Genomic DNA, 16,020 nt, shown 5'->3' on the forward strand with positions numbered 1-16,020 from the left:
CCGAGGTGTTGGGTAGCCATTGCATTGTCGCCATGGCAACGGCTACGTTGGCACTTGGAGTCCTAAAGACCTATTTGTCCCCCACCCTGTCGAAAGCATCGTTGAGGTCGTGTGGCTGGACCCTTATGCATCGCGCCTCTTGGTCTGCTTCGGCTTCGATTTGTCATCGATTAAACCAGTCAATATTACATGCTTCGCGTGTAGTCCTTTCTTGTTCTGTTTCGCCAACTGCTGGCAGTTTGTCATTGCTGACAACATGGATCAAATCCCTTCGTCTTGGTGGGAAAGACGGGAATTGTGAAAACCCCAGGGCGTGGTCTGGGAGATCCAGATCATACTTGATGCCGTCATCTTCGTGATGCTGAAGCTCGGTGTGGATAGATGCATTAGATGCGATGCCAAACGAGGAGCTAGAGTCGCCCTCTTGGACTATGTGGATGGATCCTTCTTGATAATCTTCAATCCGGATCATATTGACAAAGTTGCGTGGCTTCGGCTGAGGTCGGTGCATAAAACACAGATCCAAGCGGCATTGTAGGTTATACGCATAGTTGGAGGCAGCGTTTCATAGGCCGTAGGGCTAGACCTAGTGGTTCTCCATTGAGGCTTCATACTCGGAGAGCCAGAGACCCGTCATGAAGGCTGGTCGGCGACGAGCGGAGCGCTCTTCAGGAGTAGATATGACCACGAGATCTATACCAAGTCGTGCAGGATGACTGGTTCGAGCTAGTCGGGTAGATCTGTTGTGGGGAGCGGTTACCTGCTCATTAGGTTGACTTTGAATCGTACTTACCAAAGCTAGGGTTTCAGCGAGTTTGGTGCCGACCTGATCGATGGAGTCGAGCAGGTCGGTGTTGTCGATCTGCTTCCCTTTGTAGCGGGGAAGCGGATGATGAGTTGTCGGCATGGCTGAAGATGATGCAGGCGTGGTCGGAGCCAGATGTACCATGGTCGGAGCCAGATCCATCGTGGTCGGAGCCGTATCCATCGTGGTCGGAGCCATAGCCGATGCAGGTGAAGCAGTGGTCGGCGCAGACTTAATCTGCGCCTCCTCCGGGGTTATGGCGATGAAGTCGTCGGAACCGGTGGTCCAGGTGATCTGGCCAATGGTGAACGTGAGGCCGTTTGGTGTAGCCATGGAGCCGGAGATGATGACCATCTTATTTGCTTGGAGAGCAGTACGCACACCCCCTACCTGGCGCGCCACTGTCGACGAAATATGGTCGGCAGTCTACCTAGGGGTATGCCCAAGGTAGTAGATTGTTAGCAGACAGATGTGCAAGCCACAAACAAGACGGTGATGCAAGACAGACATGAAGTTTTATCTAGGTTCGGTCGCCCAGAAGGCATAATACCTACGTCCTACGTCTGATTTGTATTGTTGTATGTCAATGAGAGATGTTTTTAGAGGGGTCCCCTGCCCGCCTTATATAGTCCGGAAGGCAGGGTTATAGATCTAGAAACTAATCCTAGCCAGTTACAATTGCCATACATGGCCGGATAAGGATTCCTATTCTAACCGACCAGGATCTTGCTTGGTCGCCAAATCTGTTTTGACTCCTTACGCGGGACTCCGAACAGGTTGGCCCAGCCACGCGTCGTCTTTTGGTGGACCGAACCCACTGATCCGGGCCAGCCCAAGCCTAGCCGTAAGGGTATAGGGGTTAATACCCCCACACCCTCCATGTGTGCATGGGTAACATCGGAGCAATACCATGAATCCATGAAGGATGGAGGCGGCTACGGAGAAACAAAGGCGGCGGCAGAGAAGCGAAAGCTACAGATCTAGGTCTCAGGTGGCGGATTAGTAGGCATGACAGATCCGAACGGCAGCGGCAGAGAAACGGAGAAGGTAAGGCTACGATTTTAGTGTGTAGAAACAGGAAGGGGGACGCCGCTACTTGTAGGACAGAGCGGGGCGAGAAGATGAACCGTCCGCCTAGATTGACGCGCCCGCTGCGCCGCGTCACGTCACCTCCCTCCGAAGATCGCGCGCATGCTATCTCTGGCCGCGCCCTCGAAGGATACACCGGATGACGGTTCACCTGTTCAATGGGCCAAGAACTGTTGCAGGTAAGGAGGGATACGGAGCTAAAAATGCTCCTACAACCAATTTAGGACCATGAGTTCGAAGGCTGGCCCACCGATGGGTGCACAGCCACTCTAGGGCACCCTTAGAGCGAGGGATGGGCCCACTAGCGGCCAGTACCCGGGCGCACGAGCGCCGTGGGCATCCCGGCCCATGTTTGAGTCTTGGTCGGTTCCCAGTCCCTAGTTTTTCCTCGAAGAAAAGCAACGAGCCCTTGGGACCGGATGAACGGACCCAAGAACTATATGGACTGGCCGCCAATAGTCTAGACTCGGTCACCAGCTGACCCATGCTAGACCCCCACGAACGGGAAGCCGGGGCCCCACTCAGACTAGCCTGTTAACAGCTCACCGAGCACCATGTTTTCGTCCATGGAGGAAAAACTTGGCACGACTCAGCCCCTCCGTCTTATCGAAAAAAAACGTTTAAGGGACAACGATCACAAAGATGAGCCGACCCTTGACCGGAACCCTGCTATGCGCGGGGGCTCGAGGAAAGTTGGACTCACAAGGAGACCGAACGCGTGGTCGCAGTACGACGGCGGACCGATCGGATCCTAGCGGACCGGAATCAAGAAAAATCTTTCCGACCTCCCGAATCCTACGGTTACATGCCCCTAAGAAGACCGATCATGACAAAAGAGAACCGCCGTCTTACCAGGACACGTCGTGGGCTATAAAAAGAAGGCCAAGGCCCTCAGAGTCCGTCCGTCCGGAAAAGCCTCCAAATGAGTATTCTACTCCTCTGCAGGCTCGGGGGCTACTGTCAGGTATCGATATTAGGGATACCCAAAGCAAGGAGGTTAGCGCCCACGTTGACTTCCCCAGATGGAGCAAGACGTATTAAAAGGTCTTGCCCGACCCTAAGGCCGCGGGCCCCGTCTCGCCCGACCCTAAGGCCACGGGCTCCGTCTCGCCTGACCCCAAGGCCACAGTTTCCGTCTCGTCTGATAGGGACCCACATCGCCGCCAACCACTCCAGGTCTAGGCATATGGGCCTGGGTCAAAACTCTGACACCAGGGAAGAGACTGTCACGCCTCGATGTAACCCGTGGCCATGATGGGCCATACCTAAGGATTCACATCAAGAACAGTGTCGGGCTTGCTGGTGCTATTCTGTCTAACCCTCATACGAACGCTGACAAGTGTGTCAGTTCACCATGATGTCCGTTGGGGCGGAATGGAACGTCATAACCAGCAGATGACACCTGCGCATGGCGCCAGTGACGAACAGGGCTACGACGTGGAGCCGTCCCTATTGATATCTAAAGGATCGGCGGGCCCCGCATGAAGGACAAGAAGGCCCCGGTGATCCTAGGAGGCTTCTTCTCTCTCGTTCTTCTCCTTTTCCCCCACTGCAACCTGCGCTTTTCCTTCGCCTATAAAAGGGAAAGCAGGGCGCCCCTACCGGGGGACCGATCGACAAATGAATCGAAACACAAGAGCACGACATGAGCACATAGCTGAGCAGCAATCGAGCTCTCAGCACCCGTTCACTCATTCCTCCAGAGATTTGGGATCCTTTTCCTCCCTCGCCTGCTTGTAACCCCTACTGCAAACTAAGTGCCGGTAACACGAGCAACAACGAACGGGACGTAGGGATGTTCTGTCCAAACAAGTTTAAACCCTTGTGTCCCCCGAGCACACCATCCGAGTCAAACGCGCAAATACAAATTTTCTCGTCGGTGGTCCGAAAACAACGACAGAAATGTCCGCGACGGGCGCGGGCAGTGGCTCGAAGCGCTAGGAGACGCCCACCGCGGCGAGGGACAGGATCTGACCGAGCGCGTGGCGATGCCGCCGACCAGGACACGCGTGATGTGCACGAACGAGTCGCGCCCGCAGCTAGCGCCTGATGCGGCGGGGAGCGCGGTACAGCGGAGGAGGATGGCAGCGGGTCGTCGGGATGACACAGTCGACGCGGACAAAGACGAAGTCGACGAGAAGCATGAGCGCGTGGAAGCGGCGTGAGACGAGGGCGCAGCTGCCGAGCGCCTTGATATCGCCGATGCGGTTGAGGACGTCCCGCTGTAGGGCCCTTCTCCGTCCCGCAAAAGTTACAGGCACAGATCGGTATCGGGGAGAGTCGTCGGCGCGGGGCTGGACCGGGCGGGGCGAGAGCCGAGACGGCAAGGACGTGCGCTGCGGCACGTGGTGGCGGTGGTGCCGTAGGAGTCGTTCCTGTTCGCGGCGAACGTCCACAAGAACAACCCATAAGGGCGTGACGGAGGCTACTTTCAGTGCCGTCACTTCTGTCGCTTTATTTTAACGTAATGCTATTTTCAGTTCACGGTTCAATCTTTTGGTTGTATTTTACAAGGACGCAAACTTTTGATGGTATTTTACGGAGATCGTGATCGTTCGATGCTACACAACCAATTTTTTCTTTTTTTTAATGGAAGTACATGAACACTTTCTTAAAAATAATTAGTATGCTGTTAAATCACTAGTAGTAGCCAGTGCTAGCACGCTTCATAACGTAACGCAATAGCAGATGGGCAGACGCTGCATGACACGAGCAACGTGCCAGACTAGGACACGCAATAGCAGATGGTTGTTGCCACCATGACTCATTGGAACTTCACGGAAATCTCACGGTAGGACTTCACTTGACTGCGGCGCAGAAGCCCCAACCCAATCCCCAATTCTACACTGCGAATCGACCACCGAGCAGCGCGATGGCGTATACGGCGGAGCTCCCCTACGCCAACGATCCCAACCAGAAATCCAAACCCGCGGCCGCGGCGCCGGCGGCCCCCACCCGCCGCGTCCGTTGGGGCACCGTGGCGATTCTCGTCTTTCTGGGGCTCAACCTCGCGCTCTGCGTCCGCCGCGTCCACGGCGACGGCCACGGCGCGGTCGCCTTCGTCGTCGTCTCCCACCTGAACCTGGCCCTGCTCCTCTGCGCGCTCCACCGCTTCGAGGTCGCGCCGCCCGGGTCCCCCGCGCGCGGCCGCGCCAGGCTCGCCGTGTGGCTCCTCACCACCACGCTCACCGCCGCCTTCACCTGGAAGATCGGGGAGGTGATGCCACTGGGCCTCGCGGTCGTGGCATGGGTCTTGGCCGCCGCCACCGTCGGCGGTGGGTTCTACGCTCTGTTTCTCCATGATGATTACGATGAGAAGCGATCTGAATCTTTGATCATGCGAGACTGCGAGAGGGATGAGAGACATCTGTATGTTCTTGCTTCATAGATGGGTAAGTATAAACTTCTCTGATGAGCGTCCATACGATCGACAAATAAAAGTGCCATACTGTATCTATTAATATTGAGGGAGCCTAAGCCTATGAGAACTGCTATTACCTGATCTGATGTTTCTGCATTTTGTTTGCGTCGCTTTCGCCATTTTGCATATAGACTCTTCCAACTTGAACAAATGCTTAGTTCTTGAAGGACAGAACACATTCTAGCCACAATATATTATTAATAATTTTTTATATGGTTCGTCCCAAATTATTCTATGCAAATCGCAACGTATCTGCAATATTTGGCTATTTGCATGTGAATGTAGCTCTGTGAACCTTGATATTTGCATGTGAGTGTAGCTCTGTGGATCCGATGAGAGTATCAATAAGTTGGCCACTTGTTGATGCTTCAGTATTTTGACCGTCTATTTTTTCTCTAGACTTTGCTTTTGATATTCTTGGACCTATTAGAAAGCTTTTGTAAAATTCTCCAACTTGAACTTGATATATCATACCAATTCGATCAGCTGTAGAGTCATGAGACAACTCCAATTTCAACCTCTCTTTGTCCCGCCTTCACCTTTTGTTTCTTTCACTTGATCTTTAGTGTCTAAGTGTACATTTACCATCTCTGAAACAATAGGTAAACTTTCAGCTATCTAGATTTTGCCGCCTTGAATAGCATATACTATGAGCTATCAGTAATGAAAGTTTATGTCAAATACTAGGGCTAGAGACAAACAGTGCTAGCTCCATCTGGGCATTGAAAAAAATATGCAGTAAGCAGCTTTCAGAACCAGTAGTACTAGTAGTGTCTGATTGATGAAACAAGCGTGATGGTGATGTTGCTAGAAAGCTGCCTTTTCTTTTTCTGGCCTAGAACATTTGTTAACTATCATGGTATCATACTCGTTGCTTTACTGCTGAGACTAATCAAAATACCTGCCCACCAGTGAGTGAGTTACACTTGTCCCAATACAGTAGTCGGATTTAGCCTAGCATTTTCACTTTTCAATCATACTAACATACTGCCCATCAGCTATGCTTTCTTGTGTCCTTCATTTTGGCACATGGATTTTATTCATAAGTTCTGTCATTTCATTTTGACACTTCCGTTAATCTGAAACAATTGTTGACCGTGGCATGATATTGTTCTAAATATTTTTCTAATACACAGTAGTACTAATGCCAGTAGTAAGCTTTATGATACTTATCACCAGACAGCAGCAGTAGCAGCATTTGCGATGGTGTCGCTTCTGCAGTGTTTGCTTGCTGCTGTACCAGATGTCCAGATGCATGCATGTGACACTGCTAGTCTATGTATCCTTCAGTTTCAGTTTATGATATAAAACTTGGATCTGAAACTATGGGACATCTTTCTGTATTGTTTTCTTTCCTGGTAACTAAACAAAATTTCATTTTTCAGATCAAGATCTGGAACTTGAAGAGGGCTAGCAGTAGCAGTAGCAGGTATGTTGTGAACCAACCTTTTCCTAGTATGTTATTGTAGCTGAAATTGTCTGAACTGCTGGATGGATCCTGCGTGCATTCAGTTTACATTTCACTGTGCATACATTTAGCACTGGGTTTCTTTTTCTTTCAGAGACTATAGCTAGCTTTGTCTTTTGTATTTGTGCGTGCATTCCGGTTGGGATGATTAACTCAGGGACGCTTTACACATATTTGTGGTGATGATTCAGTTGGGCAGTGGGCACACTGCATTCCAGTGCAACCCTAAGCTGTGACATAGTTCTGCAATGCTTCTTTTTTATTTCTTTAGTTTTTTTTGGTTAAGGTATGAGGTGTAGCGATACAGTATATCTACTAACATTATTGTCTTTTGCAATGCTCATTTTCATGATCCTAACATTATTGTCTTCTGAGTAGTATTATGTTACTATCAGCTTCTTATGGTTATAGTATTCTCAATGATCAACAAAAATATGGCCTTCAGAGCACAGGATTGAGCTGCCTTAAGTAGTACTGCCTTCAGTCCTAAACCAAAGTATAGAAAGTGACACATGAAATTGAGCTGTTAAAAACAAACAAAATATGTAAATCTAATTGACTTATATGCAGGCTGTGAGGTTCTTGCTAGCTAGCTAGCTAGCTAGCTGTGAGGTTCTACTGTTCCTTCCTCTGATGAATACTCAGATCCACCTAGTGTTTCTATGGGTCATCTTGCTGTGTTCTTTTTTCTCCCAAAATTTTTGTTCAGTTGAAATGAATCTCCATTCTCCCAAAAATTACTTGTTAGTACTTAGTTCTAGTTGCTACTTGACTTCTTTAGCAATCTTATATTGGTCGATTGAGCAATCTTGATTTTTTGGAGCAAGTAGTTAGTAAGGAACAGTGAAATAGTTACTATTGTTTATCTTTTTACCCAAGAGCTCAAGAGTTTCCATGTTGCCAATAGTGATTTGTGCATAGACTACGGAGTATATTGTTATTGATATTCACACTTGTGCAGAACCTGAGTTGTGTCAAGCAAAAGCTAACAGGATATACTTTATTGTTATTTTACAGATTACAGATGCCAAGAAGAGTATCGCTTTTGTTAAAAGTGCATCTGCTTCCTAGGTGACGGCATCACCAACCAAAATCCATCAGCATCTGTAAATAAAATCAAGCTAAATAACTTAGGTCGCCATGCATTCTATCCATTCTGTAGACTGTAGTTCTCCTTTTGTTATCCTGATGACCACTCTGTAAAGTAACTTGTAGACTTGTTCTCCTGATTTGGAACTAGTTCTCCTGATGAGCACTCTGGCAGGCAGCCTTGTCATGTTTACTGTGCTACTTAATTTAGACCGCCTTGCGCAAGTTTATTAATTTAACTAACATCTCGGTCATTCTGATGAAACTCCGCAAGGGATGCACTGCAATTATGTTTTGGATTCGAGGCATGTGTGCTCTGCGATTTTTTTTAAATTTTAACACTTTTTCGAAACTAATTATAAATCTAACACTCTCGTTTTTTTTAAACTAACACTTTTGGCCGCGTCTATTGCCCTGGCGTAGCCAAATGTTTGTGCCGCGCCATGCATGGTAGCACAGCAGAGGACTGACGTGGCGGCAACCAGAAGCGCCGACCGCTGACGTGGCAGGGCTCTATCGCGCCACCGATCTTGGCGCGGCAGTGCCGCGCCCTGATCCATGGCGTGGCAGAGCCGGGTATAACCTTCGCCGCGGCCCACGTGCCCGAGCAGTCGCCGTTCTCCGAGCAGCGCAGCCTGGCCGCCGCGCCCGCCTTCGCCCGCGCCTGCCCGTCGCCGTGCACGCCGTCTGCCGCGGCCACGTCCGCCCACGCCAGCAAGCCAGCCGCGTCCGCCCGCCCGCGGCAGCCAGGCCGCCGGCCGCTGGGTACGGCCGCCGCGCCCGCACGCCGGCGCGCCTCCCCCTCCGGCCAGAACCTCCGGTCACGCACGGCGGTTGCCCTGCGCCCGCGCCTCCCGGCCCTGTCTTGCGCGCTGCAACGAGGTACTCCACTAATATAGTTAGCACAGTTAATAGAGTTAGTAAAATTATTAAAGTATAGTTAGTATAGTTAGTAAAGTTAGTTAAGTTAGTTATAATAAGTTAGTATAGGTAGTAAAGTTAGGTAGTTTAGTTAGTACAGTTATAGTATGCCTTGTATAGATGTTAATATTTGATTAGTTAGTATAGTTATAGTTAGAAAATATATTAATGTTAGTATGGACATTACGTACGATGATTTCGACGACTTAATGAAGTTTTTTGAAATGCTTCTGTAGATGGATTGTTGTGTTAGAGTTTTGTACGGAGGAAGTGTTAGGAGAGAGGATGGTATGTTTGAGGATATGGAAGAAGAATTGGAATGGTTTGATGAACCTCCTAGCTTCAACGACCTTTGTGTCCGTTTGAATATAAAGTTTGGCGGTGATTTCACACTAAAGGGGAGGTTTGATACTGAGAAGACTAGGGCACACTATGTCCTCATGCCCTTGCGCGACCCTGCTCACTGGTCCCGCTACAATAGGGTTCTCCAAGGCTCCAATGTGCCCATGACTGAGGTGGTGGTGGAGAATGGGTACATGATGCATGGTGTTCAGGACGACCCGTCTATTGATGGTTTTGGAGGCAATGAAAAAGAATTAGAGGTCGAAGGGGAAGCAACTCAGGATAACATGGATTTGGACGGTCAGTTGACGCAGGAGCAGTTTCATTCAACTGCAGTAGGCTGTATAAGCAATGACTTCGATGTGAATGAGTTCGAACGGGAAAAGGGGGAGCAGGAGGAGGAGGACAGGATCGGTGATGTAGTTAGTAGTGATTCAGACGATTCTGATGATGACCAAGGAGGTACAGATGCTATGGCAACAACGGCTGATGCCATACCAGTACCGGTACATACTATGCCATTACCAGTACCAACTGAGGTTTTGCAAGGTGTCCATGCTCAGGGTAGACTAGTCACAAATTTGGCTGCAGATGATATCCCCTATAATTCATGGGCCAGAATTAGCGAATCGCAGCAGTATGTTCCACTACCACCTTACACAGCGACTGAGCTTCAGCAACTAAGGTCCAAGAACGTACCTTTCAGGGGCGTTCCGAACTATAGGGATGTCAGCATTACGGATATGGCAGTTTGTGATACCGGTCTCCAGATGTGTAGGAATTCATTGTATAACCATGAGATAGAAACCCTTAGGAAGAGGATGATATTCAACACAATGTCAGAGATGAAACTCTTCCTGCAGGACTATGTTGTGTACCACCATAGACCGTACATCGTCACTCATTCGGACCAGGAGTTGAGGTACCATTTGATATGCAAAATCGGTTGTCTGTGGAGGTTAAATACATGATCGTCATATTTTAGCCGGTTCAAGGTCCAACACGTGGGGTGCACTTGTACGCATGCATCATTCTTTAGCCGTTAGAAAGGCGTCTCAGGTCCAGCTTTCCGACTCGCGCACACATTATTTGAGGCTGGGTTGGCATGCATGACCGATCGTCTTTTTTTGCGAGGAGAAAACATGGCTGGTCACTAGTCTGATCGAGCGTCCGGAGTTCTGAATATAAGTTGGATAGGCGAAAGGGCATTCATGGGTAAGTGCATAGATGCACCGTAGGCTTTATTAATTAGCAGAGTGTATAATGTGACACCGCGTAGGCCGCTAAAAAAACATCGGGTCAAAATTTTGATCAGTGCCCACCCGGTGAACACGTTGGGCTGGTTGGGTCAGACTATTGCTTATAAGTTTTTCGTTAGATTAGATTTTCCTATGTTTGCATGGTCAGGCTTTTTTTTTCTGGGTTAGATTAGATCGAGTATCGGTCGAAAACTATGATCTGAGTCCATCGATGTTCTGGTTGAGTTAGGTCTTTTTTTGGGGACTAATCGGATTAATTAGATTGGTCGGGTCGAGTTTACTTCAACAAGAGCCTTTTTGAATCTTGGTCGCTGCATGCATTTCAAAGCACTACAGAGGAAAATAATGCTGGGTCTTTCAAAAAGCAAAGCTTATTTCTTCTTCTTCTTCTTTTATGTAGGTTTCAAATAAATGCGTGCCCTGTCAGTGTCATCCATACCACAGTATATACATACCCTTTCAAATAAATGTTGCTTTTATTTCCACGACGTGTGCCTTATGATCTTCCGTGCACTGGAGGAGATTTTTTTTTAACTTCCCTGCACTTGCCGTGACGTCCGATCCTAGGCGTGGACGGATGAAGTCGTCGATCGTACTTCCATTCCAAGTCATATATGTCAATCGGAATCGAGTCAGTAGACCACCCGTGCCCGGCGCAGTTGCATGCATATGCATGCGACCATGCGTTGCCTGGTACGCAAGCAAAATTTTAAGAGAAAGAGGATCTGGTGGAGTTCCTCTTAGCTCATTCAGTTAGACTCTCTTTACTAGGAGTTTGGTTTCTTAAAAAATGGTGAAACCATTGAAAGTCATGTTTTGATGACTCGGTTTCCGATTAAAGCAGTTTCGGCTTCACCGTTTTTAGCTTAGTCTTCAGAAGCCGTTCTCGTGTGTGTGTGTGTGTGTGTGTTTAGCAAGGCTTTTGATTAAGCTGATAGTGAATTTCTAGTAAAAGTTTGGTCGATGGCTGGGGTTCGAGGAATTTCCCTCTTGACCGCCCCCTATTCAGAAAGTTAGGTTCCTAGTGCTGGTATTGGTTGCCCTTTGATTCAGACATGGGCACGCTTGTATCCTAAGGATCAGAGAGTTTGGTGGAATTTGGCGTGAGTTGGAATGAGTTGGTGTGAGTGTGAGGGCTTGCCTTTTTGGCTGGCCTAGGTGTCTTGTATGGGTTCTTTTCAATTTTTACTTCTTAATATAATGATGCGTAGCTCTCCTATATTTTTCGAGAAAAAAAATCTAGTAAAAGCTCCACCAAAGAGAGCAATGAGCTGGCTCTCAAGCTAGCTAGCTTGAAAGCTAAATGAGCTCAGAATTAATAGTCCAACAACCTGAACCAATTAGATCCAATGTTATGTTATATGCTTGTGATTGAAGTCTAAAACTGAGTATGCTATTGCTATGTTATGATGTGGATTTTTTTTTTTGCTTGTTTGTATTGAACTAATTAGTTACTGAAAATGATTCATTCCTTAGTTGAATCTATTGATGGCTCACTCGTGAACAAATGCGTTGGCTCGCGAGCTAAATGAGCCAAAGTCCTTACAACCTGAGCTTGCTCGTTGTAGGCAACGACTTATCTTATTTACTCAGATTTTCTGTAGCCAACATTAAATTTATTATGGAGGTAAAAACGTAGAAAGGGAGGTATCCTTGGAATATTTTAATGAGAATATAATGTTATTTCCTTGTTTGATTTACTCAATATCTTTCGATCCTCATAATTCGAAAACATTTAAAAATAGATTGTTTCGTACATAACACGCATGTAGGATTGCATAGCCAACAATGCTAAATCTCCGGTGCTTCTTTAGTTAAGTCTGATTACTTGGAGTATTTATCTTTGTTCAGATTTATAACTAAAACGTTAGCTATTTTAGAACATAGGGTACTAGTAGAGAATTCCTCGATCACGTACGTGTTTTCTGATCATAGACAATTCAACCAGAGATGCATATGCAATTATCTCGTGCAAGCATGTGCTTTGCTAACCATTGCTTGGACAAGGTCCTCAGTTCCTCACATCATTAGCAGGAAGGGCGTCATTTTAACAAAGCTGATCCGGCGTCATTCAGGCTGGCTACGTCCCCAGCTTTGAGCTGTGACCTTTGGTGACACATTCGCACTGCAACTGTTTGTACTAGGAAAAAATGACTGATTAATTTTGCCATGCTCAGCACTAGATTTCACACAGTTCCCAAATGACCAAGATGGATTATGAAGCGAATCATGCAGCTGTGTTTTTAGTCTTTATGCCTACGCTTTATGTCACCCAAAGCTCAGGCCTTTAGCAGAGTCTTCCTTTGTGATTGTTTTCAGTGTTTTGGGTTTTTTCTTCTCTCCTGTGGTTTTTGGTTAGTGCCTCTTCAGTTTTCTTCATTTTTTTCCTTCGCTCAAGGCTTGTAATTTGTGTGTATATTTTTTTCTTACTCCTTACTAATATATTTTGGCAAAGCTTTTGTCAACCATTCTAAAAAAATTGGCTCGCAAATTTATCATATAGTACCTGGATCTCTTATTTTGTACGCCATATCTCCTCTTTTCATCTTTCCTTATATTTTCCTCAATTCAGCCGCGAAAGGACATTTTCAGGTTTATGCCCTAGGAAAATTCACGTAGATGCATTGGATTGGTGGTTAGTCGAATCGTTTGTTGCTGATCTTCGCCGCCCTCCACTAACCTTCGCCGCGACGCCACTAACCTTCGCCGCTACGCCTCCGCCATCCTCGTCCTCACCCCTGTCCACGCTCCCGTCCCCACCACCGGCGGCTCCTGTCCCCTCGCTGCGGCACCCGCCATCCCACCTCCCGCCCCGCTTCGGTGATGGGTGGTGAGGTTGCTGGAGGCCTAGGCGGCGGGCAAGGTGACAAGGTGGGTGGGTGGGTGAGGAGGAGGAGGAAGAAGAAGAAATGTCGTACCTGTATATCAACACGTAGGCGTCGGGAAAGGAGCCTTGAGGCTCATGTACAGGCTAACCATTCGTAAATCTGAGGGTGGAGGTGTGGGCGCACTGGAGTTGAGTTTCTTTGGTGAATATTCTTCCCTAACAATGCACAAAATTAAAACAGCCATGCCGCGCTCTCTCTGAGAGCCCGTCCCTGCCTGTGTTGCGCAGGCCTGCACAAATCTGAATCGTTCCACACTGATCTCTCTATTTCATCTTTCATATCTCTACAACTAAAAAATTCCTACGGTCAACATCTACCCGGCAGGACGATAGGTCGTGCGACCCCGCGTCTACCCGGCAGTATATCCGACCGTGGTGAAGCCGCATCACCGAACGCTTTCACCATGCGATTTTTTGGCGCCGACATGTGGCCCCATGCCCTCTCCCCCACCCGCCTCCCCCGCTCGCTCTCGCAAGAAGAAAAAACAGAAGGCCCTGTCCCGCCCGGCTCCTGGCAGACTCCACCGCCGCCGCTTGCGCCCCTCCACTGCCAACACCGCAACCCCGATCCGCCCCCTGCGCAAGGGCTCTGCCCAGCCTAAAAAAGGAAGACCATCCAGCAACGACCTCTTCTCTGATCTGCTAAATGCCCCACGCCGCCTCACCAAACCCTAGGCCAGCTGCTGCCTATGGATGACGACGACCTGGCCACTCCTCCTACCCACGGTACCTCCACCGGATCTACGAGCGTGATGTTGCCTGGAAGTCATCGTCGGGCACTGAAGAGGTGGAGGCGGCACCCGTGGTCTTCCACTTCGACCATGACAAGGAGATCGACGCCGATGGCAACTACCGCATCCAAGGCCGACGCGCACTAGGCAGCGCGCGGTACCACCGCCCCAGCCTCTCCAACCCAGGGTGAATCACCATCTCCCTCTGGTTCTGTCGTCATCTGGTTGCCCCACGCTTTTATTTGAGTCTGATTCTCTTGCTACGTTGGGTTTGGTGCGTGCACGGAGTGATGGTGACCAAAAGGAGCCTGGGCACCTGGTGAATTACCTCCCACACACCCCACCCCACATTCAAGTTTCCCAGACATTATTGTTACTGCTGCAGTCCGGGATTGGAGAACGAAGTAGGGTCCATGAAGGCGGCTACTAGATCTGTTGTATGTGTGGGGGAGAAGACCATAAACAATCATAGTCACCTCTGTAGGTAGTTGATTCTTCTGTATTTTTGGGAGTGGAAGATTTGATCAAGGGCAGCACAAATGAATCCGTTGAACACTGGATCTCTAGAAGAGCACAGTTGCATAGGTTTGGAAATCTGAACCAATTCTTGGCCTTAAAAACGTTGAACCTTTATGACATGTGATTACCGAATTGATTAACTTCTACAGTTAATCTTTGAGGAGCATTCCAGCAAGCATCCACAAAAACATTCTTGAAGGCAAGGTTAATTTTGTCGAGGTTGCTACTATTGCACTACTTACTAAATATATTATTTCCAGTGATGCTTGTCTTACCTGATATACAGATTCAGTAATTAATTTGCAATAATTTTTCTTGATATTCTAGCAATAGATCCAAATTACAATCCATGTTATTCTATTCTTGTTGCGAAAGAGAGTCTTCCATTGAGAAATTCTCATGGTGAAAATACAATGCTCGATATTGCATAGATTCCTATTTCCTTGCATGCATATATACTGTCGTGATGGATGTAATTTGCAGTAGGTAGCTTTTTCTTTGTTTTGTTGATCATGCATTCTCTTTGTTGATCGACCGTCGTCATTAATCATCGAAGGGTGTGGAACCAGGTCTCACCTTCTTAGTCATTAAAATTTTCCATTTGTATATATTTACATTTGTAACGTCTTAGCTTACTCCGAACGAAATCCACAATAGCTTCATTGTGCCTCCTCTACTGAACATAGCATCAGTGTGCTCCATGTGCCGATGGGATTCTGAATGGGAATGCACAGGCCCGAATAAGTTTTTATACATGTGTTTATGACTCTAGATGAAGTGCGTCATGCTACGACCATTATTTAGTATTGTATGAAAGCCCAGAACATCTAATATCTTACTCATGGGAAGGGTTTCTGCAACTGGTAAGCTTTTCCCTTCCTAACCAAATCATAGATCTAATGGATAAATGGTTAGCTACAAGAATACTACTAATGTGTTAAGGCATGTTTTCTAGACAGAATTTATGGAGGTATAACAAATTTGATTAAATATCCTTTTTTACCATACCTTCTAGCAGCAATATTTATATATAATGTCATGGCATTCAAACTTTACAATGCAAATGGGCTATCTAGGCAATTGATCATGGTTCTGGTAACTGTTTACAATGCTCCTGCGCCAGGGATGAGTTAGCAAGGGTGAGTTTCGTGATGCCTGAGTTGTGGATACGAGGAAGAATGTGAGGTTGACCTGGGTACAAGGATGAACAAATTCAATAACATTAACATCACGTCGAATATGTTTTTGACATAGTTTTATAAAACTTGGATGCAGCAGTTAGCAAGTTGCGCTCTAATCAATTTTGTCTTTATCATGTATTTTAATGTTCTGCATGTCTCCTTGGATGATTGTAATCTTTTATCTATGTACTTTCATGTTGATCATGTTTACTCTCAAATTCACAAACACATATAGGTGCTCTGTTCAAAAGGAGCATCATTGATTTAAATGAATTCCGTTATGTTATGGCAGCAATGGATTGTGTTTG

At 47.4% G+C, this 16,020-nt stretch overlaps 2 protein-coding genes across 1 annotated transcript; both read left to right on the forward strand.

The window, feature by feature from the left end:
- Nucleotides 1-16,020, forward strand: part of LOC136520102 (uncharacterized) — a 126,999-nt gene that overhangs the window by 47,319 nt on the left and 63,660 nt on the right.
- On the forward strand, nucleotides 4,698-8,098 carry LOC136519499 (uncharacterized). Its single transcript, XM_066512885.1, has 3 exons — nucleotides 4,698-5,286; nucleotides 6,701-6,744; nucleotides 7,801-8,098. Exon 1 carries the CDS (start codon nucleotides 4,767-4,769, stop codon nucleotides 5,280-5,282), a length of 516 nt encoding a protein of 171 aa, XP_066368982.1. The 5' UTR covers nucleotides 4,698-4,766; the 3' UTR covers nucleotides 5,283-5,286; nucleotides 6,701-6,744; nucleotides 7,801-8,098.

Source organism: Miscanthus floridulus, chromosome 18, assembly GCF_019320115.1.
Source record: "Miscanthus floridulus cultivar M001 chromosome 18, ASM1932011v1, whole genome shotgun sequence".
NCBI classification, from domain to species: Eukaryota; Viridiplantae; Streptophyta; class Magnoliopsida; order Poales; family Poaceae; genus Miscanthus; species Miscanthus floridulus.